The 21,799-nt window shown below is 39.3% G+C and overlaps 1 protein-coding gene and 1 long non-coding RNA gene across 4 annotated transcripts in view; one reads left to right on the top strand and one right to left on the bottom strand.

Annotated features, from left to right (window-relative positions):
• KIZ (kizuna centrosomal protein) overlaps positions 1-13,643 on the bottom strand; it is a 96,779-nt gene extending 83,136 nt beyond the window's left edge. For both annotated transcript variants that reach the window (XR_011558660.1, XM_070747000.1), the window contains exon 1: positions 13,406-13,643. Coding sequence is in view for 1 of the 2 variants with exons in the window: in XM_070747000.1 (XP_070603101.1) it covers positions 13,406-13,509 (104 nt within the window). In the remaining variant the exon portion in view is untranslated. The remainder of the gene's footprint in view (positions 1-13,405) is intronic.
• Positions 13,335-21,799, top strand: part of LOC139164617 (uncharacterized) — a 77,169-nt gene continuing 68,704 nt past the window's right edge. For both annotated transcript variants that reach the window (XR_011558661.1, XR_011558662.1), the window contains exon 1: positions 13,335-13,768. This is a non-coding gene — a long non-coding RNA (uncharacterized lncRNA). The remainder of the gene's footprint in view (positions 13,769-21,799) is intronic.

The following is a 21,799-nucleotide window of genomic DNA, read 5'->3' as shown; positions in this document are numbered from 1 at the left end:
AGGTAATAACGTTGATGTGGTGGTGCATCTTGGCACAAATGATTTGTCCCAGAGAAATGTTAATGTAGTAAAAAGAGATTTTCAATGTCTAAGTGTGGAGCGGGGTAAAATAACTGATTCAGTGACTTTCTCAGAGGTGTTACCAGTTTGTGGCCAGGAGGATAAAACAACTTGTATCAGAGAGTTTAATGTGTGGTTAAGGGAGTGGTGTAAAGCTGAAGGTTTTGGCTATGTAAGTCATGATGTCAGTAGGTGGTCTAATAGGGAGTTGTTTAAGAGGGATGGTTTGCATCCATCATACAGAGGTACCCAGGTGCTCAGTGAGGAATTCAGAACTTTTTTGGACAGGCCTTTAAACTAGGTAAAGGGGACAGAGATGTAACTGATGTGGATGATTTTTGTCCCCGACCAATGAGGATAAATCAGTTTCTGGAAGCTTATGAAAAGGGAGCTGCAAATAAAATAGATGTAGTTGTTGATGATAAGGGGCAAACTAATAATGAAAATAATGTTCTTCGGGTAATGTGCCCGAATGCTCGAAGCTTGAGCAACAAGCTCTGTGAGTTAATGGCCATAATATCTAGAGATAATTTGGATCTGGTTGCCACAACTGAGACATGGTTTAAGGATTCTAATGAATGGGAAATATCCATACCAGGATATACACTGTATAGGAAGGATAGAATAGAGAGAATGGGAGGTGGAGTAGCCATTTATGTTAAAGAAAGTCTAAAACCAACACTAATTCAAAATACATGTAAAGATCTGGAGACTCTCTGGATTTGCATGCAAAATAAAGAAGGTTCTGTCATTAGAATTAGGGTGATCTATAGGCCTCCAGGGCAATCTGAGGAATGTTACAACAAGATGGTGGATGAAATTACCCAAATGGCAGTGAAGGGAGATATTGTGGTTATGGGTGATTTCAACATGCCTGATGTTGACTGGAATATCCCCAGTGCCCTTACATGCACAAGTAAGAATATAGTAGAGGCCTTACAGGAGCAGCTCTGGCACAGCTGGTTAAGACACCAACTAGAGGGGAGAATATTCTAGATTTAGTTTTTACAAATGGGTTTCAGAGGTCAAGGTGGGAGAAAATTTAGGTTGCAGTGACCACCTATGTTTGTGGTTTGATGTAAAAACTGATTGTGAGCAATCCTATACTGTAACTAAAGTATTGGATTTCAGAAAAACAAATTTAAATGCAATGGGGGAATATTTAAATAATGAATTAAAGGGGAGGGATAAAATGGCAGGAGCGAGCACCCAGTGGACTGTATTAAAAAAGGCCATCTTAAAAGCCACAGGACTGTATGTAAGACAAATAACTAAAGCTAAAAGGAAGAAGAAACCGCTATGGTTTAGCAATGATGTAAGGGCTATAGTCAATGAAAAAAAGGCTGCCTATAGGAGGTATAAAGAGTCTGGAAGTATAGCTGATAGAGACGTGTATAAAATGAGACAGAAGGAGGTGAAACAGATCATATATGCTGCTAAAGCCTCAAAAGAGGAAGAAATTGCCAAATCTGTAAAGAAGGGGGATAAAACCTTCTTCAGATATATTAGTGATAGGAAGAAGAAAAACTGTGGCATCACGTAGCTTAGTACCGGGAATAATACATGCATTAATGGGAATAAGGAGATTGCTGACCATTTCAATAGCTACTTCTGTTCAGTTTTCTTAAGACACCTTACAAAATAATACTATAGAGGGATATAGCATTGCTTCCAGCTGTACGGATTCAGCTCCAGTGATACTAGAAGCTGATGTCTTAGAAGAACTTGAATGATTAAAGATAAATAAGGCAATGGGTCCAGATGGCATCCACCCCAGAGTTCTTAAAGAACTCAGATCTGTCATTGCTACCTCCCTGACTGATTTGTTTAACCAATCCCTGTTAACAGGAGATGTTCCTGAGGATTGGAGAATGGCCAGTGTTGTGCCTATCCACAAGAAGGGCAATAGAGAAGAAGCTGGTAACTACAGGCCAGTTAGCTTGACATCAGTTGCAGTTAAAATGATGGAGACTCTACTCAAAAAGAGGATAAATCAGCGCTTAAAAAACAATAATTTATTGGAGCCAAATCAGCATGGCTTTACTGAAGGCAAATCATGTCAGACTAATCTCATTGATTTCTTTGACTATGTCACAAAGGTGTTGGATCAAGGTGGCGCCGTGGATACCTGGACTTCAGCAAAGCCTTTGATATGGTTCCACATAAAGAGCTGATAGATAAATTAGTGAAGATTGGACTTAATCCCTGGACAGTTCAATGGATTTGCAGCTGGCTGAAGGGTAGACATCAGAGAGTTATTGTTAATGGCGAGTATTCTGAGCAGAGACAGGTTACAAGCGGTGTGCCACAAGGGTCTGTTCTGGGTCCTATTCTTTTTAATATGTTTGTGAGTGACATAGGGGAAGGTTTGGTAGGGAAGGTTTGCCTATTTGCCGATGACTCTAAAGTGTGCACTAGGGTTGATATTCCTGGAGGCGTCTGTAATGTGGTAAATGATTTAGCTTTACTAGATAAACGGTCAAAGCAATGAAAACTGCAGTTTAATGTTTCCAAATGTAAAATAATGCACTTGGGGAAAAGGAATCCTCAATCTGAGTATTGTATTGGCAGTTCTGTGTTAGCAAAAACTTCAGAAGAAAAGGATTTAGGGGTAGTGATTTCTGACAGTCTCAAAATGGGTGAACAGTGCAGTCAGGCGGTAGGGAAAGCAAGTAGGATGTTTGGCTGCATAGCTAGAGGTATAACAAGCAGGAAGAGGGAAATTATGATCCCGTTATATAGAGTGCTGGTGAGACCACATTTGGAATACTGTGTTCAGTTCTGGAGACCTCACCTACAAAAAGATATTGACAAAATTGAACGGGTCCAAAGACGGGCTACAAGAATGGTGGAAGGTCTTAAGCATAAAACGTATCAGGAAAGACTTCATGAACTCAATCTGTATAGTTTGGAGGACAGAAGGAAAAGGGGGGACATGATCGAAACATTTAAATATGTTAAAGGGTTAAATAACATCCAGGAGGGAAGTGTTTTTAATAGGAAAGTATACACAAGAACAAAGGGACACAATCTGAAGTTAGTTGGGGAAAGATCAAAAGCAACATGAGAAAATATTATTTTACTGAAAGAGTAGTAGATCCTTGGAACAAACTTCCAGCAGACGTGGTAGATAAATCCACAGTAACTGAATTTAAACATGCCTGGGATAAACATATATCCATCCTAAGATAAAATACAGAAAATAGTATAAGGGCAGACTAGATGGACCATGAGGTCTTTTTCTGCCGTCAGACTTCTATGTTTCTATGTTTCTATTTTGATTAGGGGAACTCATCGAATTTGCAGATGATACCAAGTTGGCAGGTGTAGCCAACTCTCCAGACTTAGGATAAGAAGGATCTTAATAGACTTGAACATTGGCATTATGCAACAAATAAACTATCATGCTGTAAATAAGCCTGGACTTTTGTTGGTATGCCTGATATACTCTAGATCAGACCTGGGCAAAGGGTGGCCCGTGGGCCGCATCCGGCCCACCTGCCATCTGTGACCGGTCCGCGGAGGTCGGGGTCTGCTCCAGTGCGAAAGTGAACACAAAAACAAGGGGACACAATCTGAAGTTAGTTGGGGGAAAGATCAAAAGCAACATGAGAAAATATTATTTTACTGAAAGAGTAGTAGATCCTTGGAACACCTGGCCCGCTTGCTATCTGTGACTGGTCCGCGGAGGTCGGGGTCTGCTCCAGTGCGAAAGTGAACACAAGAACAAGGGGACACAATCTGAAGTTAGTTGGGGGAAAGATCAAAAGCAACATGAGAAAATATTATTTTACTGAAAGAGTAAATAAGCCTGGACTTTTGTTGGTATGCCTGATATACTCTAGATCAGACCTGGGCAAAGGGTGGCCCGTGGGCCGCATCCGGCCCGCCTGCTATCTGTGACCGGTCCGCAGAGGTCGGGGTCTGCTCCAGTGCGAGGATGAAAGAACTCACCGCATCTGCCGGGACTCCTCCGGTTCCTGCTTTCCTCATCATGATGGCAGAGAAGATTGCAACATGACTGGGAAACTCTTGGTAACTGATCCTAAGTATGAACAAGTTGTCAACCACCCAAATAGCAGTCACAAGACTGCAAGAGTGATAGTGCGTGCAATGTTTTGCAGTAGCCAGAAGGCACCCTTTCCCAGGCCATCATAATTCCGAACTGTTAAACAAATGGTCATTAATCAAGGACTACATCTAAGGCTAAATAAGTTAGACCCTTGCAGATGTTGTGTCATTATTTCCTTCTTCTTTGGTCATTGTCCATATTGGCTATAGAACTGGAATCCAGTTAGGAGCAGGGCCTGACATAAATTTAATGTAAAATTGCCAAAACGATTCCTTCTTAAAGATCCTTAACATTTTAAGGCAGAAATCAATAGTATTTCTACTCTATAAAATTGCAGTACATGGCCTTCAACTAGAATCAGCACAGTAAAAAAAACTTTGATAAGTCATTAAAGCATATAGAGGGCTAGAACGTGATACTGCAGCCAAACTATCATAGCCTTTTCAAAGCTCTTCCTGCTATTAAGAAGCATTGCAGCCAGACTGAATGGCAATCTAGATGCCCCTTAATAGACAGACTGAATAGAAACCCCAGACAATGGCTCCAACAGGTAATGAATGAGTTCAAAAAACCAAGTCTCTCAAAAGCACTCCAGCAACTAACCCAAAGACGGAGTATACTGACTTTTAATCCCAGGGAAACACTAGAACTAGAAAAGGCCACAGGTTCAAGCAAATGAGAGAAACTCTGGCTAAAGTAATCAAGCCTGAGTAACACTACACTTGTTAATGACCTCATTAGAGCAGAAGCAGTTGCTGCTGAAAAACCTGTTTGTTAAAAGAATAGAGTTGGAACCAACACGCCAAAATCAAATGTAACGAACACCAAATTAAAGGCAGCTGAAGTAAAAACCAGTCATGAAATTCAAGACAGCTAAAATATAAACTAGTTACACTAAAAGAGGAGAAGGGGCTGCTGTTCAAGTTAGTGAGAACTGAAGCACTCAGATACGCTATAAAATCTGAACATGGGCCACATCTCCCTGAGGAGTTGGCTGAAGCAATCCTTCCTCATAGGGATGCCTTATCACACTGATTCTATAACCCATTGATGTCCTTGATGGAAATCCCACCCAGCAACTCTCAAACGTTATACAAAGGTTTATAACTGAAAGCTAGAGCTCCTACATACTCTGATGGATCAAGGAGATATGTTGGAATAAGCATGCCCACCTAATGTCTTCCAAACCACAACTGACAGATCTCAACAAAGGTCTCAGATCAAACAGAGAATTTACAAGCACACCTGTTCTTGCCAGTTTTTTTCTTCATTCTTTTAGCAAGTGCCTGGACCAGATTGACCTGGGAGGCCTACATTGCTATGAGTGTCACTGGACATAAGATACTTCTTATAATGATTTTCCCTGTTTTCTAGTTATTTTGTTTAAAATTAGATTGTCAATTTGCTTCACCAATATTTTATTTGGGCCACTTTCCCTATAGTTGAGTGTTTTTTAAAAAGGCAGTCATCTGCCATTCCACATATTTGTCCCATCTTTAGTCAGTTCATCCTGATATGAAACTTGTTTACAACATCTTAGTCTAATGTTATCATTTTTGAGACTGTCTTTGGAAAGATTCCAGTATAGTCCAGTATACAGTACATGAGGAAAACATTAGCTTATTTTGTTATGTTTTAGCCAGCTGAGACCTTAAGACTTTGCGACTTATGAAATTCATTGATTCTCCATAGAACCTGGAGGTGCAGCTTCTATTAATCCCACCTCCTGGCATCCAACTTAACCTTTTTATAAAAAAGCTGGGACACAAATCCATCAGAAATAATCAAGGCAACATTTTGAACTTTCTACTCCCAATCACACAACATTCACAATGTAGCAAAATGCATCTCTGTGATCAGAGCTATCCCCAAAACAAAGAATATCTCTATCTTGGGCATCACAGTGTCCATCAATCAGAATCAGCGGATCACATCTTTCAACCCATTCTTGCAGCCTAATACAAATTGACAGAGAACTCCTGGGAAAGAAAACCAGATACAATCCCATCTGAGCAACAAAGATACAATCTCCAAGATTCAAATCAAAATGCCAACCTCACCCAGCTGCCATCTATTCAACATGTAATGGAAGTATCTGATCACTAAGAATACACTTCTGGTAAATTAATATATCTGAGACCTTCGGGATTGGGTGGCATAGAAGTTGAATAAATAAATAAATAAATAAATGAATGAATGAATGAATAAATTGTTAACTCCGTCTCACAAGTGATGGCATGAATCATCCATTACACACAATCTCCTCCCCATAACTGAACAAACACTCCAAAGAATTTTGCTTGTTGACAATGATACTCCAAAGCTGCACTTAGAAGACTAAAGAGAATGTGATCTTGTGCAGGGTATAAAAAGACACTACGCTCAATAGCCATGGAGAGGAAAAATATTATTGAAATTAGTTCTGATGAATCTGAGTCCCTTCCTCAACAAAAGTAGTCTTCTTAGAAGCAGGCAGCCACTAGAACCAAGCCTAATGTTTGTTAGAGCATTAACAAACAGAACCTAATGCCAATGCTTGGAAATTGGAACTATAAAACAAGGTCACACGAAAACTGATGATATTACATTACATTAAGATAACAAATATGTCTAACCTTGATTTATGTTTTACTGTCCTTCCTTACCAAGTATTACATTGCCATGAATTGTGAAATATGTTGCAACCTGACATGGGTAGCTAAATTTTCTTGTTAGCTGTAAGCAAAATGTTACCTACATGTTATAACCATCGTACCATACAGCTGGCTAATGTATGTTATGGTTGGCTCTGGGCCAGCTCCTGCCCCAAGGACTGTGGGGGTGGATGTGGGTGAATACTCCCAGTGACAGAGGCCTATTTTACTGCCGATTCGGGCAGCGAAGTATCATCGGAAACAGGGAGTGACTGTGAAATGGGACCCTCAGAGGGGCCTGGCAGGCAGCCCATTAGGAAGCAATGCATCATCCTCTTTATCTTCACTGGACTCTGATGAAGTAACATTTATTGATGTACGTAGACAAAGAGCCTTGAATAGGAAAGAGCAGCTATGTAGGTATTACAAAAGATAAGAGAGTTCACCTGTGGTTGGGTGTGGTTCAACTAATTAGGGCTGCTGTTAAATGGACAGTGTGCTGGCCTCTCAGTGTGGAAGACTATCTGTTCGTGATTGTGGATTGCCTTGACTCTCCGGATTCTCCAAGGACCCTGTGCTTTGATATCTGGACTCTGAAGGTAAATCATAGTTAAGTGTGAGTTAAACCAAAGTCTGAAGGAGCGTAGCGGTGACAACATCACAGCTACTTGTTAATTGCTTTGAGGTGGTTTTTTTGGTTATTTCACTGCCTTCAAGTCTGTTTGTTTTACAGGTGAGCCCTTTGACTACAAAAATAGGGTTTTGCTTCTATTTTTCTGTGCATAAAGAAAGTATAGTTGACTTTTCCCGTGTGTGTGTCTGTTTTGGAAACTTTTGCATTTAATTAGAGGCTCGTGCCAAGAGCCGGCAGAACAATGTATATGGGTCATTCTCTGTCAAGTGGACCAGGTATCCACTTGACTGATTTTTGCAGACTTATTTGAAAAGAAACCACCACAAAAGCAATATATATGATAGAAAAAATGTGCTCTTTCTAATGAAATAAAATGAAAATGATTGAATGTCAGAAAACAGAGGGTTCTGTTTCATTACCTTTAATCATCTTCATTAGAAAGAACAAGGTTTTTTTTCTATCCTCTCTGTTTTCTCACCTTCAATCATCTTCATTTTTATTAGAAAGAGGATGTTTTTGTCTATCATATATGTTGTTTTTGTGATGGTTTCTTTTCAAATAAGGCTTTAATTTCACCTGGTCTAGTTGACAAAGAATGACCCATATACTAGATGAAATTCAAATTGCAGATGAAGAATGTTCTGCCTCCAAACTGCTAATGTGTCTGTTTCCTAGGTCCTCATACTCGGTTCAGCCTAGATTGCCCTTTTTATTTTAATGGCTGTAACTGCAGCTACTTCTTGATTTATGACCACCTCAAAACTCCTTACAAACCACCTTTTAAATTATAATGGACCTCCTCAAACCTACTTACAGCCTGGTTTCAAAGTTCTGACAACCATTTATTTTTTTTGCCATTTTTTTTGTTGTTATTTAATTCTGGTTTCCAGCAAAAAACCCAGAACAAAACCAAATCCAGTCATTGGCTGAAATTGATTCATTTAACAATGGCAGTGTTCATTTAAGGATTGCAGCATTGCTTAATGACTGCTGAAAATAGATAATTAAATCAGGCATAATCATGTGGTGACCTGCTTAATGACTGCCATGACTTATAACTATAATTCTGGGCTCAATTGTAATAACAAATCAAGGACTATCTGTACCACAGGTGTCAAACCCATGGTGTCACATTGCCATCATATGACATTTCGTGACATTTTCCCCCTTCAGGGAACTGGATTGGGCATGGCCAGCACAGCGCATCTGGCTGACGGGTCGCCAGTTTGACACCCCATTTGTACTTTCTTCACAGGTCTTTAAATCATATAATAGTCTGGTAGTTAGTGAAGCCTAGATGTAACCTGATCCAAAGAGATCCCAAAATGTTGTATTTGATGTCTCAGGACCATGCTTTATTGTTAAACACTAGCATTTATTCACACTAGGATAGCTACAACTTCTAACCTTATAATTTCTGAAAATCTAATTTATCAATTAATCTTTATATCTGAACTAACCAACAACTGTTCTCATGAAATCTGACTATACAGATATATTAACACCATTTATGTAACAAAATTTCAATTTAAACGCATAAGAATCCAGGATTAAGTAGTTTCCTTATAGAGGAGGGTAGTTATTTTTTTTCTGGATTTTTTCTTTAATCAAAAAGCAACTAAACATGGGCACTCAACATTCTGATACAAGAGTAAGAGCAATTCCAAGATAAAAAGTCAAAACCAAAACATGCAATGTAGTACACATTAATTTACAATTTAATACAATACAATTTAATAATAAATTAAGCGGAAAGGAGTCCAACGTACTTCTTTTTTAAAACCAACAAAATAATTTATTTAGCTATCAAAATGGAATCATCATAGTTGAAAATATTTTCATGGGAATGCTCTAGAACTTTAAAAAATGGTTAGACCCCATCAATCACTTGGAGACAAAGCAAACCTTCATCAAACAGGAGATTCTGAATATAGTTTCCAAGAATACCTAAGATGCTATCTAGATAACTTCTAAGATTGATTTAAGGAGGTGAGTCATCAAGCAAGTCAGTATGTTCTCTAAAATTGCTCCCAGTAAAGTCTACTTTCTTTCAGGTGCAAGAAACAGTAAAGAGCAAATAAAAGTACTGTTACACCTATGTTCTGGTTTGAATTCTTCTTGGATATCTGTCCCTTTATTTGACTGGCAGAAGCTCCCTTTACCAGTGTTCATAAAAGTTATCTGTATCAGGAGGATTTGCCCCATAGTGGTTCTCTTCTTTCTTCAGTAGGTATTCAGACCAATCCTGAATATCACAATTTCAAAAAATTTTCCCAAGCTCTCTTGGAAAACAAACCTTCAACTGCCAAAATTGTTTAGATCAATAACACTACAGAAGTATTAATATCACTTTATACTGCACTGATAAGACCGCACTTGAAATACTGTGTCCAATTTTGGTCACCATGATACAAAAAAGACTCCAGAAAGAGTGTAGAGAAGAGTACAGAAGTAAGCAACAAAGATGATTAGGGGATTACAATCTAAACCAGTGATGGCAAACCTATGGCACGGGTGCCACAGGTGGCACGCAGAGCCATATCTGCTGGCACACGAGCCATTTCCCTAGCTCAGCTCCAACGTGTATGTGTCTGCCGGCCAGCAGATTTTTGGCTCACACAGAGGCTCTGGGAGGGTGTTTTGGGCTTCCAGAGAGCCTCAGGGGTGTGTGTGTCTTTACTCTCCCTCGATTCCAGGGAAGCCTTTGGAGCCTGGAGAGGATGAAACACGAGCCTACTGTAAAGAGAGGGCAGTAAAACACAGTGAAGTGGTATATAAGTCTAAATTCTATTTTATATGTTGTAAGCCGCTCCGAGTCCTGGGAGAGGGGCAGCATATAAATCAAATCAATCAATCTCACTGAAGCCTCCGGACTTCCAGTAGGCCAGTTGGGTAGTTTTTCATCTTCCCCTGGCTTCAGAAAAGCCTCTGGAGCCTCTGGATGGTAAAAATGGGCCCAATGGGCCTATTGGACTTCCTGAAACCTGGGGAGAGTGAAAAATGAGCCAATGGGTCTACCAGATTTTACAACTTCTGGTAGGCCCATTGGACCTGTTTTTCACCACCCACAGGGTCCAGAGGCTTTCCTGAAGCCTGGAAAGGGTGAAAACGGCCTCCCCCAACCCTCCAGAAGGCTGAAAATCAGCTGGATTTTTAGCAATGCATTGCCTTCCCTCAGATGTGGTTCCATGTGCCATAGGTTTGCCATCACATGTCTAATCCAATGAGAAGGACTAGGTGTGACATAATAGTCTTCCAATATTTAAGGGGTTGTCGCAAAGAGAGGTGGGTCAACCTATCTTTTCCAAAGCAAGACAAGAAGAAATGGAATGAAAACTAAACAAAGAGATCCAATCTAGAATTAAGGAGAAATTCCCCGTCAGTGAGAACAATTAATCAGTGGCTTGCTTTCAGAAATTGTGGGTGCTCCATCACTGGAGGTTTTTCAGAAGAATGGAGAGCCTTCTGTCGAGAATGTACAGGTTGTCCTGCTTGAGCAGGGGGTTGGACTAGAAAACATACAAAGTCCCTTCCAATTCTTATTCAGTACAGTGATCCCCCGCTCGTTGCGAGGGTTCCGTTCCAGGAGCCCCCGCAACGAGCGGGTTTTCGCGAAGTAGCGCTGCGGAAGTAAAAACACCATCTGCGCATGTGCAGATGGTGTTTTTACTCCCACAGCGCTAGCGAGGAGCCGAAGATTGGGGGCGGCGCGGCTGTTTGCCGCCGGCATGGGGGGCTTCCTAGCAGCCCCCCAAACCCGGGTTGGGGGTCCGGGGGGCGCTGGCTCTCGGCGCTTTCGAGCTGAGTCCGGGAGCGAATTCGCTCCCGGACTCAGCTCGAAAGTGCCGAGAGACAGCGTGGAGGAGCCGTTCCTTGGCGCTGTCTCTCGGCGCTTTCGAGCTGAGTCCGGGAGCGAATTCGCTCCCGGACTCAGCTCGAAAGCGCCGAGAGACAGCGTGGACGAGCCGTTCCTTGGCGCTGTCTCTCGGCGCTTTCGAGCTGAGTCCGGGAGCGAATTCGCTCCCGGACTCAGCTCAAAAGCGCCGATAGCAAGCGGCAAGGAACGGCTTGTCTCGGCGCTTTCGAGCTGAGTCCGGGAGCGAATTCGCTCCCGGATTCAGCTCGAAATCGCCGATAGCAAGCGGCAAGGAACGGCTTGTCTCGGCGCTTTCGAGCTGAGTCCGGGAGCGAATTCGCTCCCGGACTCAGCTCAAAAGCGCCGATAGCAAGCGGCAAGGAACGGCTTGTCTCGGCGCTTTCGAGCTGAGTCCGGGAGCGAATTCGCTCCCGGACTCAGCTCAAAAGCGCCGATAGCAAGCGGCAAGGAACGGCTTGTCTCGGCGCTTTCGAGCTGAGTCCGGGAGCGAATTCGCTTCCGGACTCAGCTCAAAAGCGGCGAGAATGAACGGCGTGGGCGGGCGAAGGGCGGGCGGCAGCGAGGAGTTTGCGTGGGCGGTGGGGAAACTCCTCGCTGACGCCAGCAAGAGGGGGAAGACTCAGGGAAGCCGCCCAGCAGCTGATCTCCCGGTTGCCATCTACGCATGCGTGCCCATACACGCATGCGTAGATGGTATTTTGACTTCCGGGTTGAAAAATAGCGAAGTACCCTGTTCGCAATGGTTGGGGACGCAATAAACGGGGGATCACTGTATTCTGTATTCCACTTAACAGTCAAAAGTGGCTATCAGAAAAACATATTTTTCGTAATGTAAGGTGTGAATTTTTCCATTAAAATGCAATGTTATTAGTGGCCCAATTATTTATAACCCGATTCTGTAAATATGACTAAGCATGATGTATATTCCATCAAATCTGCTACACCGAATGTGGTTCAAAATATCCTGAATTTAAAAAGTTACATACTGTACAATAATGCATTCTTATAGCAGGGATTTGCAAACCCAATTCATACTCTGTATATTGTACACAATGAATTCAAATAATAAAATATGGAATGGCAGTATTGGTATATTTGTTTTAAAATGTTTATATTTGAAATATAATTCGTAATTTAAAAGGCTATCACTTATCTTATAGATAGAACAATGCATTCCTATACAGTGGATATCAATACCTGTACAGTATTTGATAACATTTCAGATCAATTAGATTAACTACATTATCCTATGGACAACAAAAATATTGTTCTGGTAAATTTTAAAAAATTAAGCGGACTTTAGCTTTTAGAACATCTTAAAACTCATCTGTACAATTACTTTAGAAAGAGGACAAAGGCATGCTACAATCACCCCAGAACTTGTTAGGTAGTATTTTCTAATATATTTCATTAGAATTTTATATATACTGTATATAAATTTTATTAGAAATTTATATATATAATTATTTGGGTGTGTGTTAATACCTAGATGGAGGATTATTTTAATATTTAATATTCTTTCAAAAAGCCAATATTTTAAGTTGAAAAGTATAGAGTACTTCAGTCAACTGACAGCTAGACACACTCCCTTAAACAGTCATAGTGTGAGAGTCCTTCTTATATTTATACTGTAATATCTGAATCAAAAGCTCAGAAATACAAAAATATAACACAAAATATATTATTATTGTATTATAAAATAATACAATAATATAATGCCAAATGCAAAAATGTAAAACGAGCAATTTGAGAGATTGAGAGATTTCTCTCAATTATGGACAAGACAGGCCCAAGCCACATGAATTTAACAGCACCTTTATAATAATTATACATATTGGATAGAATTGGTGCTTGGAAGTATTTCAAATATCAGGGGAAGGTATTTCGATTCAGCGCTTTAACTCTCTTTATCCCGATCAGGTCCCATGTTCCAATTGCCGCAGAGAGGCGTTCAATCTGCTCCGTTGCTCGGCGGCATGGAAGGGAAGCCCCGCCTTCAGAGCTCCCGGGCAATTCTCGACTATACCAAGTGAGTCCCGGGAAAGAGGAAGAAACGCTTAGGTCGGGAATTAACCAGGTTTTCCTCCGTCATAGATTAAAACAACAACAACACCGCGCAGTGACCTCACCTGTGCCGGAGTTGTGCCTGAATACGTCGGATTTGTTCATCATAATCGCCTTTATCGCAGCCGGCAACAGTAGAGTTTCCGGCACCGCACACATTTCCAGCCATCCTAATCAACGCCGCCAAACAGGCCTAAGCGCTCTTGTTTATTTTTCGTGGTCTCTAAGCTACAAAATTCCTTCCCGGCATGCAGCACGGCCAGTTCACGACTCTAACTCGCAAGCCAATCGTTGACGAGCTGAAAGCCACGCCCTCTCTCCGTACTCTCCAGCACTCCGGATACCGTAAAAGAAAGTGGCAATCGGCTTGTTTTTCCAATATAATTAATGAAAGAAACCTGGACTCATTTCAAAGGGGTTACATAAAGGTAAGTCTGATTTCGGTAGTGGCTTACTCCATAGGCAGTTACGCAGAAGTCAGCAGTAGCAAATTTAGTCTGTAGTGTTGTTGGATAAAATCAATTACTGTACATTTAAAAGCAACTACATTTAATTGGATTAGCAATTTAGCACGGTCGTTTAGCGCACACGGATTGGTGTGATACTTATTTAAATCTGTAAATAAATCGGATGAGTTCAAGGAATTTAGCTTCAAAATTAGCTTCAAGGGTTGTTGCTTAATTTGCATGTATTATTAATAGGCACGGAGCAGAGTCATCTGGGTCTTGACTAAGTCAGGTAATAGTCAAAAAGATGTCAAAAAAGCATTAAAAACTTTTAGCAAAATCTGAACTCGTCAGCTAGGTCTGTAGGCAGCTAGAAATAGCTGAGCCTGGACTTGTTTTTAACTTAGAAAACATGCACACCGTATCACATTCCCTTTGTCAATATATAGGATTCAGATTATTGTGAATTGTATGGATATAGATGGAACACTATAATAAAAATAATTTTGTTCTCCCTGTGACTGAACATGTCCTTTTCACCATCCTCTCATAATCCTACCTTTGAATTACATTCTTCTGTGAACTCATGTTCTATTTCAGGGGTGGGCAATTAATTTTGCCAGGGGGCCGCATGAGAAATTGGGATGATTTTACAGGGCCAGATTAATATAATTAACTCAGTTCTACCTAATACTGTATATTATTGGGTAGAACTGAGTTAATTATATTATAATTATAAATTATAATTATATATTATATTATGTTATATCTATTATATATATAATTATATAATTATATAATATAATATATTATATTATGATTATAAATTAATTGCCCACCCCTTCCTTCCTTCCTTCCTTGTTCCCTCCATTTCTCTTTCATTCTTTCCTTCCTTCCTTCCTTCCTTCTCCAGATGGAGAGAAGCTTCTGTCTCTCTGATTTTCTCTGCCTTTTATTTCTACTTTGGGGCGGTTCTTTACTTCTCTTTCAAAATATTCCTTTCAGCTGCCTCTCTTCAACTGACCTACATTGTCAGTTGAGAAAACATAGTGGAAGCTTTGCCTGAAAGTAGCTTTGGATTCCTCTTCCTCCTCCTCCTCCTCCCCCTCCCTTTTTCCCCACTGAGAGGTGGGGTGGGGGGGTTGCTTTAAATTTCTTGGAAAGGCCAATGAAACCAATGAACAATTAAAAAACAAGCATTTATTGGACTTTTGCAAAAAGGCATGGAAAGAGAATTTCTCCTCCCTCCCTCCCTCCCTTTCTTCCTTCCTCCCTCCATTTCTCCTTCCTTCCTTCCTTCCTTCCTTTCTTCCTTCCTTCCTTCCAATCTTCGTGGGCCAGTCACAGACAGCAGGCGGGCCGCATCTGGCCCCGAGCCCGCCCTTTTCCCAGGTCTGTTCTATTTGCTAATGGATCAAACTGCTTGACTCAGAACAGCGTAATAATCGCAGAACATTCAGTCCTTGTGCAGGTTGCAAGCTTACAGTTTATTATAAAACAACAGTGTCTGAGACCATAATTGTGGTAAGCCATAGTTGGTTTGAAAGTGGTTTATTGTGTTTACCACTGTTGGAGGGGGGGGGGGTTCCACCATGGTTTAAAACCACAGTAGCTGGATTCACATAGCATGCTAAACAACAGCAAGCAAGATGTGTTATGTTGAGTGCAATGTGTAAATTGGACATCCTTTCCATTTATTTTGCAATGATTTTAACAAGTATTGAAAATATAAGTAGACTTTATTGCTGAAGTTTGTACAATTATTCCAAACTGGAGTATAATTTAGGAGCCGCCCCGAGTTTGCGGAGAGGGGCGGCATATAAATCCAATAAATCAACATTTATTTGTCAATTTCTTGTTGACCAAAGTTAAAAGAAATTTGAAAAGTGTGAGAAAGAAAGATGAACTGAAGTAAAAATAATTAGTTGCAAAAATGTCAGTTTTTTAAAAAAAGTATGACAGATAATAGCATTGATAAAACTTTTTTTGGTTTCTGTTTATCTTTTTTTCTGATTGCTCCAAAACAGGGGTGTCAAACTGGTGGCCCATGGGCCAGAGGTATCATGCACTGGCTATAAACAACCCCTAGTTTAGCGAAGGGGGGATTAGTTGTGATACAACACGTGACAACAAGGAACTAGATAAGTTTATTACTATGTTTACTCATGAGAATCCAGAAACAAAGCAAAAGGAATCTAGTCCTGTCAAGATGGAAAACCAATCGTCATCTTTTAACTACGGTAAATTTCCATGACCCATCCCTCTTTCCTCTAGGTCAGGGGTAGGCAAAGTTTGCTCCTCTATGACTTGTGGACTTCAACTCCCAGAATTCCTGAGCCAATCATGCTCAGGAATCCTGAGAATTGAAGTCCACATATCATAGAAGAGCCAATTTTGCCTACCCCTGCTCTAAGGTCCTAAAGCACTTCTGATCAAACTAAAAAAGGTCTGTATCTTGAATATTTTTTTAAAAATCCACTGAAGAAATTCTATTTAATTCATCATTGATTTGTCTATATTATACTGTTTTTCCTCTAAAAGAGAAGCTAAAAGCATTTAATATTGTTACACAAAAATAAGTACATTAATTTCACATGTCAATTAGTCTGAAATATCTTAATTATTTCACAGTTAATCAAGAATAAAAATGATACTATACCTATTTAGTCTATAACTATTACCGGTAGTTAACAATATTCATATTTAATATTTATTAAATTAACAAGAAATAAAATTCATCAACATTTCAGTCAAATGTCAAACATCCTCGGAGAGGGGCGGCATATAAATCCAATAAATAAATAAATACTGTATGTATGTATGTGTATAATCTCTATGCACATGTATCTCCATACCAGCAATCATTGTACTACTTGACTATGCATATAAATGAGTAAATCAACAGTAAACCAAAAGGAAAACAAAAAAGGAAACCTGGGCACAACAGAGTAATTCATTAATAGTAAAATATTCACCATTTCCTTATGCAAAGCCCTCCTGATCTGTCCCCTTACAATGACTTCATACTGAAACTGAGAAAAGAAGGCGATATGTCAAAATAGTCTGGAGATTAGTTCACTAGAAAAAAATTTCCCCCAATGATTACTATAGCTCTGAAATGATCTCATAATAAACTGCAGCCATTGTTAACATTCAGCTAAATTGGTAAAGATAGGTTTGTAGATCATACTAAGGTGTCATATGTTTTTTCTTTTGTTTTGGTCTAATGTATTTTGTCAACCACTATGATTTATAAACTTTAAGGTGATTGGAGGCTATATTTCACATACAGATTGTATTTCCAAAATAATAAATGGAGCCATGAGGAAAATAGAGTCTAATTGGACGAGGTTTTCTTTCTAATTATAACCATTCATCACCTTGCTTACCAGAATCACTATTGCTACTATTACCACAAAACTATTATAATCATTGGAAGAAGCCCCAACAGCCAGGGAATCTGTGTAATGATACAGTGAGTGAGAAGTCACCAAAAATTATTTTTGTTTCAGTGCTTTAAAAAATTTATATAAACATAGCTAAAATTATTGAATGAACAATAAACATGTCTCATTGTTCGGCCCAGATCTACTTGCAGTCTGTCCAACTCTAGAGGCATTAAACGGAGAAGAATGTTTTTAAAAGATTATTATTATTTCTAAGCTGGTATGTTATAGTTCAAAAAATATCTTATTGCAGAAGCTGTGGATATGTCTAATACTGATTCCTAATTGGTTCGTTGTTATTAAAATTATTAATCAGGTACTTGGATGGAAGGTAAAGGTGAAAGTGCTTTTAAACTATAGTCCTCAACATTTAGAATATTTCAGTTTATATAGAACTTTGGCTACATATTGTCTTTGGAGTTTTCTGAAAAAGGCAAGTACACATTCCTGGATGTAACATACATTACAAGTTGGCTTATTAAAACATTGTCATTTCTCAGCCTTTGAACAGGCTTTATATTAAATAAGAGGCAAAAGTAGATAATACTGTATTGCTTATAGTCAAGGTTCAATTCACTTGTTTTAAAACTGAATGGTAACAATTTGTGTTGATATAAAATTAAAAACCAGACATATAATAGTTGAAAATATGATTTTGAAATTTGAGTTTTGCTAATGATGTTTTCTATTTCCAATTATGACTTTCATTTTTATTCCTGTTTTTAAAATTTATTCCTTTCTTTGTTCCTAGTGGGTTTTTTTTGTTTTGTTTTTCATCATGTAATAAATTTTATAATAGAATCAACAGTATTTGCTCTCCTCAGATTGTCTGATATATTAACTTTTTTTGAGATTTCTCAGTGATACTCAGTGTGGTATAATCAAGCCATCACTAAATTCCTTCTGTATCCTAGATACATTCACAGTTCTGGAAATTTGAATTAAACTAGTTACCTCAAAACTGCCTAATGAAACAGATTTTATGGGAAAAACCCGAGTCTTACTTTCTAGTATGCTGCCATTTTCACTGAGCAGTTGGTACTGCAAAAGGCCCTAAAATCATGGATTTCACCCCAGGCATTTGGCAAGGATAATTGATGTCCCTTTTCTTCATTTTCATCTTATATTTTCTCTGCCATCTTTGTTTCTTTTATTTTGTATTGTTGGGGGTGGTTATTATTTTTATATGTTTTTGACAACTGATGAACTGCACAGGATTGCTGGGAGTCAGGTGGCATATATATTTAATAGGTTTCTCATAGTGAGTCAGATTACTCAAGTGACCATTCAAAGTTACAACAGTACTGAAAAAAGTTATTTATGACCATTTTCCACACTTACAACCATTGCAACATCCACATACTCATGTGATCAAAATTTGGACACTTGGCATCTGGCATGTATTTCTGATAATTGCACTGTCCTGGGATCATACATTAAATGTTTTGCAACCTTCTGATAAGCAAAGTCAATGGGGAAACCAGATTCAGTTAACAACTATGTTTGTTACAACTGTAGTGTAACAACTATGGTAAGAAAGGTCATAAAATGGGGCAAAACTCACTTAACAATTGTCTTTTCAGCAATGGGAATCTTTGGCTCAATTGTGGTCGTAGGTCAAGGATTACCTATATGCAAACATTTTATTATTACTTTTTTAATATTGCAAATTTGATTGGTTTGTATCGATAGGATCCTTATAAAACATCTGAAAATTAAGATTAAGGCTAACAGGTGGCCTGCTCAACTAGTTTCAATTCCTGTTTTTACCAAAAGCAAATTTCTAAGTTGTGCGAAAGACCCATTTTTCTCATAACCATATGTTTCATATTTGTACATCAGCAGATATTTGAAATTATTAATGTAAAAAAAAAAATCAAATTCTGAAAGAATGTGCTTCCTTGTATTGAAATGCATTAAACTTTAGATGTTAAACCAACATGCTAATTAAGATAGCATTTCATGAACTGACACTGACAAAAAGAAGTTTGGCCTTCATTTCCCAAGAGAAAGAGGGGAGGAATTTTCTAACTGTATATCAGAGTTGTTAAACTTGATTTGCATTTGACCTCAGAAGGCTGGTAGGCATGGATAGCTGGGCATGGGCGTGGCCAGCTCGACATCACTCATGTCAAGGGCACCTGAGGGGTCCTGGGCGGAGCTGAGGGGATCCATTATCTCTAACAGAGGAAGGCGAGGTCAGGGAGAGCAGCTGTGACGGCTTCCTGCTGCCCTCTGCCAGCAAAAACGGAGCTTGGGAAGAGCATGCAACGACCCCCACAAGCTCCATTTCCGCTGGCAGGGGCACAGTGAGCTGGTCCTTTTGCTGTTTCCAGGGTAGCCCCACAGGCCAGATCTAAGGACCTTATGGGCCGGATCTGGTGCACAGGCCTTGAGTTTGACACCCGTGCTGTAGATATTTTGTGGAAGGTTCCTTAGACATGAAGGAAAATGGAGTCTTTGAGAAATCATCTCTACTTTCATTGCCAGTTCCATGAGTGCTAGAGATGGAGGAGTTGGAAGAGTTTTTTGAAGAGAGAAGTGATGTGGTGGAAAATAGTCTGGATTCCCAGGTAGGAGAAGCTGTATTACAGGGGGCAAAGAGGCAGCAAAGCATAGAAAGGTTAATTAGGAGAAAGAGGGTTAAGTAAAGATCCTTCCTAACTATTCTGAGAATATAATTGTAGTGATGCAAATACAGTTAGTCCTCAACTTACGACCATTATTGAGGTCAACGTTTTCTAAGTGAAGCTGTTGTTAAATTAATTTTGCTGCATTTTACAATTTTTTTCCATGGTTGTTAAGGAAAACCCTGCTGTTGTTCAGTGAATCATGCAGTCATTAAGCAAATCTGGCTTCCCTCATTGACTTTGCTTGTCAGAAGTCAGCTGGGAAGATTACAAATGGTGATCCTGGGACAGTTCAACTGATAGATTCCAGGAGAAAAGCTTTTTCTGGCACTATGCCCACCCTCCTGAACAACAAACCATTTGAGGTAAGATCTTGTAGATACAGGGCTGGCAGAGGTGGCAGGAGGAGTAAAAAAAAAGGCACCAGCCTAGAACAGTGGTTCCCAACCTTTTTTTGGCCATGCCCCACTTAAGCATCTCTAAAAGCCTGAGGCCTCCCCGCCCTATGACACATAATTCTTCTTATTCAAGAACTACTCTTGCGGAGGAAGCCTAAAAGCCGCCCAGGTCCTTGGAGAGGGGCGGGATATAAATCCAATTAATTAAATTAAATAAATAATAAAAGGTCATTACCTAGGTTTAAACAAGGTTCCAATTGCCCCCATTAAAAATGAAATTGGCCCCCTATGGGGTGTTGGCCCTATGTTGGGAACCAGGGGCCTAGAACAGTGTTTCTGAACCTTGATAGTTGGAAGATGCGTGGACTTCAACTCCCAGAATTCCCCAGCCAAGCAATGCTGGCTGGGGAATTCTGGGAGTTGAAGTCCACGCATCTTCCAACTACCAAGGTTCAGAAACATTGGCCTAGAATCATTCCATAGTCACAAATGACCTAAATCCAATCCATCTTAATTGGCAGTGACATTATCTAATAGTAACCAGGTGCTGACCTTTAGTTGAGAAGCTACCGGTGCACAGGCTTTTAGCGATAAATCAGTTAAATTGTACCATCAGGTGCTGATCTTGTTTTCATGCCTGACAAATCTACCACCACCCTTTTTGACTTTGTATTCAAACCTAGCTCTGTCAATTGGCCTAAGGCCCAGGCAGGAGTTCTCAGAGAGGGGTGGCATACAAATCTAATATATTATTATTATTATTATTATTATTATTATTATTATTATTATTATTATATCTGCTATATTAGCTATTTCTTTATTAATTTTATTGTATTTATCTTACAGTTCTAATCTTTTATAACCTAGTTTTATCAGATTGCAAGCCCAGAGTCTTGTGGCAGCAAGAGGGACAGTGAATAAACGTAATAAATAATAATAAAATATCACATGAAACATTGATTCTTCGGAGAGGGGCGGCATACAAATCTAATAAGTTGAATTGAAATTGAATTTTACTTGTCTAGAAAAAGCAGGTAGAAAGGAAATTGGATAAAGTACATGGATTTTTGAATGGTAGTATTTTAATGTATAAGCCACCTAGAACCACAGAGTTGAGTAGCCATATATAGATCAATCAATCAAACAGTAACATATAGGAAGGATAATAGTTTATGGCAGAAATTTCTTTTTCACATAATACAGACAGAAAAAGCAATAGGAACAACGTGATTTGTATAATAACCATAATTATTATTTCAGAATCAGCTCATCTTGATTCTGTGAGCAAAATTTATTATACATCTTTGGAGAAGGTGATAAATGGAATTAGTTTGTACAGTTGATAAGAAAAATATTACTGTATAGTAAATACTGTTTGAGAAAGACTGAAACAAAACTAGGGTAGATTTTGTGCAATTGTGGGTATTGAGAGGATGTAAACCCTGCTGTGTCTAATAAAGCTCATGCCTATTTAAAGTTTTAATTCTATAAATGTTTACCTGGACAAAAGTCTCACTGAATTCAGTAATTTATTTCTAA

This window comes from Erythrolamprus reginae, chromosome 3, assembly GCF_031021105.1.
Source record: "Erythrolamprus reginae isolate rEryReg1 chromosome 3, rEryReg1.hap1, whole genome shotgun sequence".
Taxonomy (NCBI): Eukaryota; Metazoa; Chordata; class Lepidosauria; order Squamata; family Dipsadidae; genus Erythrolamprus; species Erythrolamprus reginae.
This window is presented reverse-complemented; position numbering and strand designations above follow the sequence as displayed.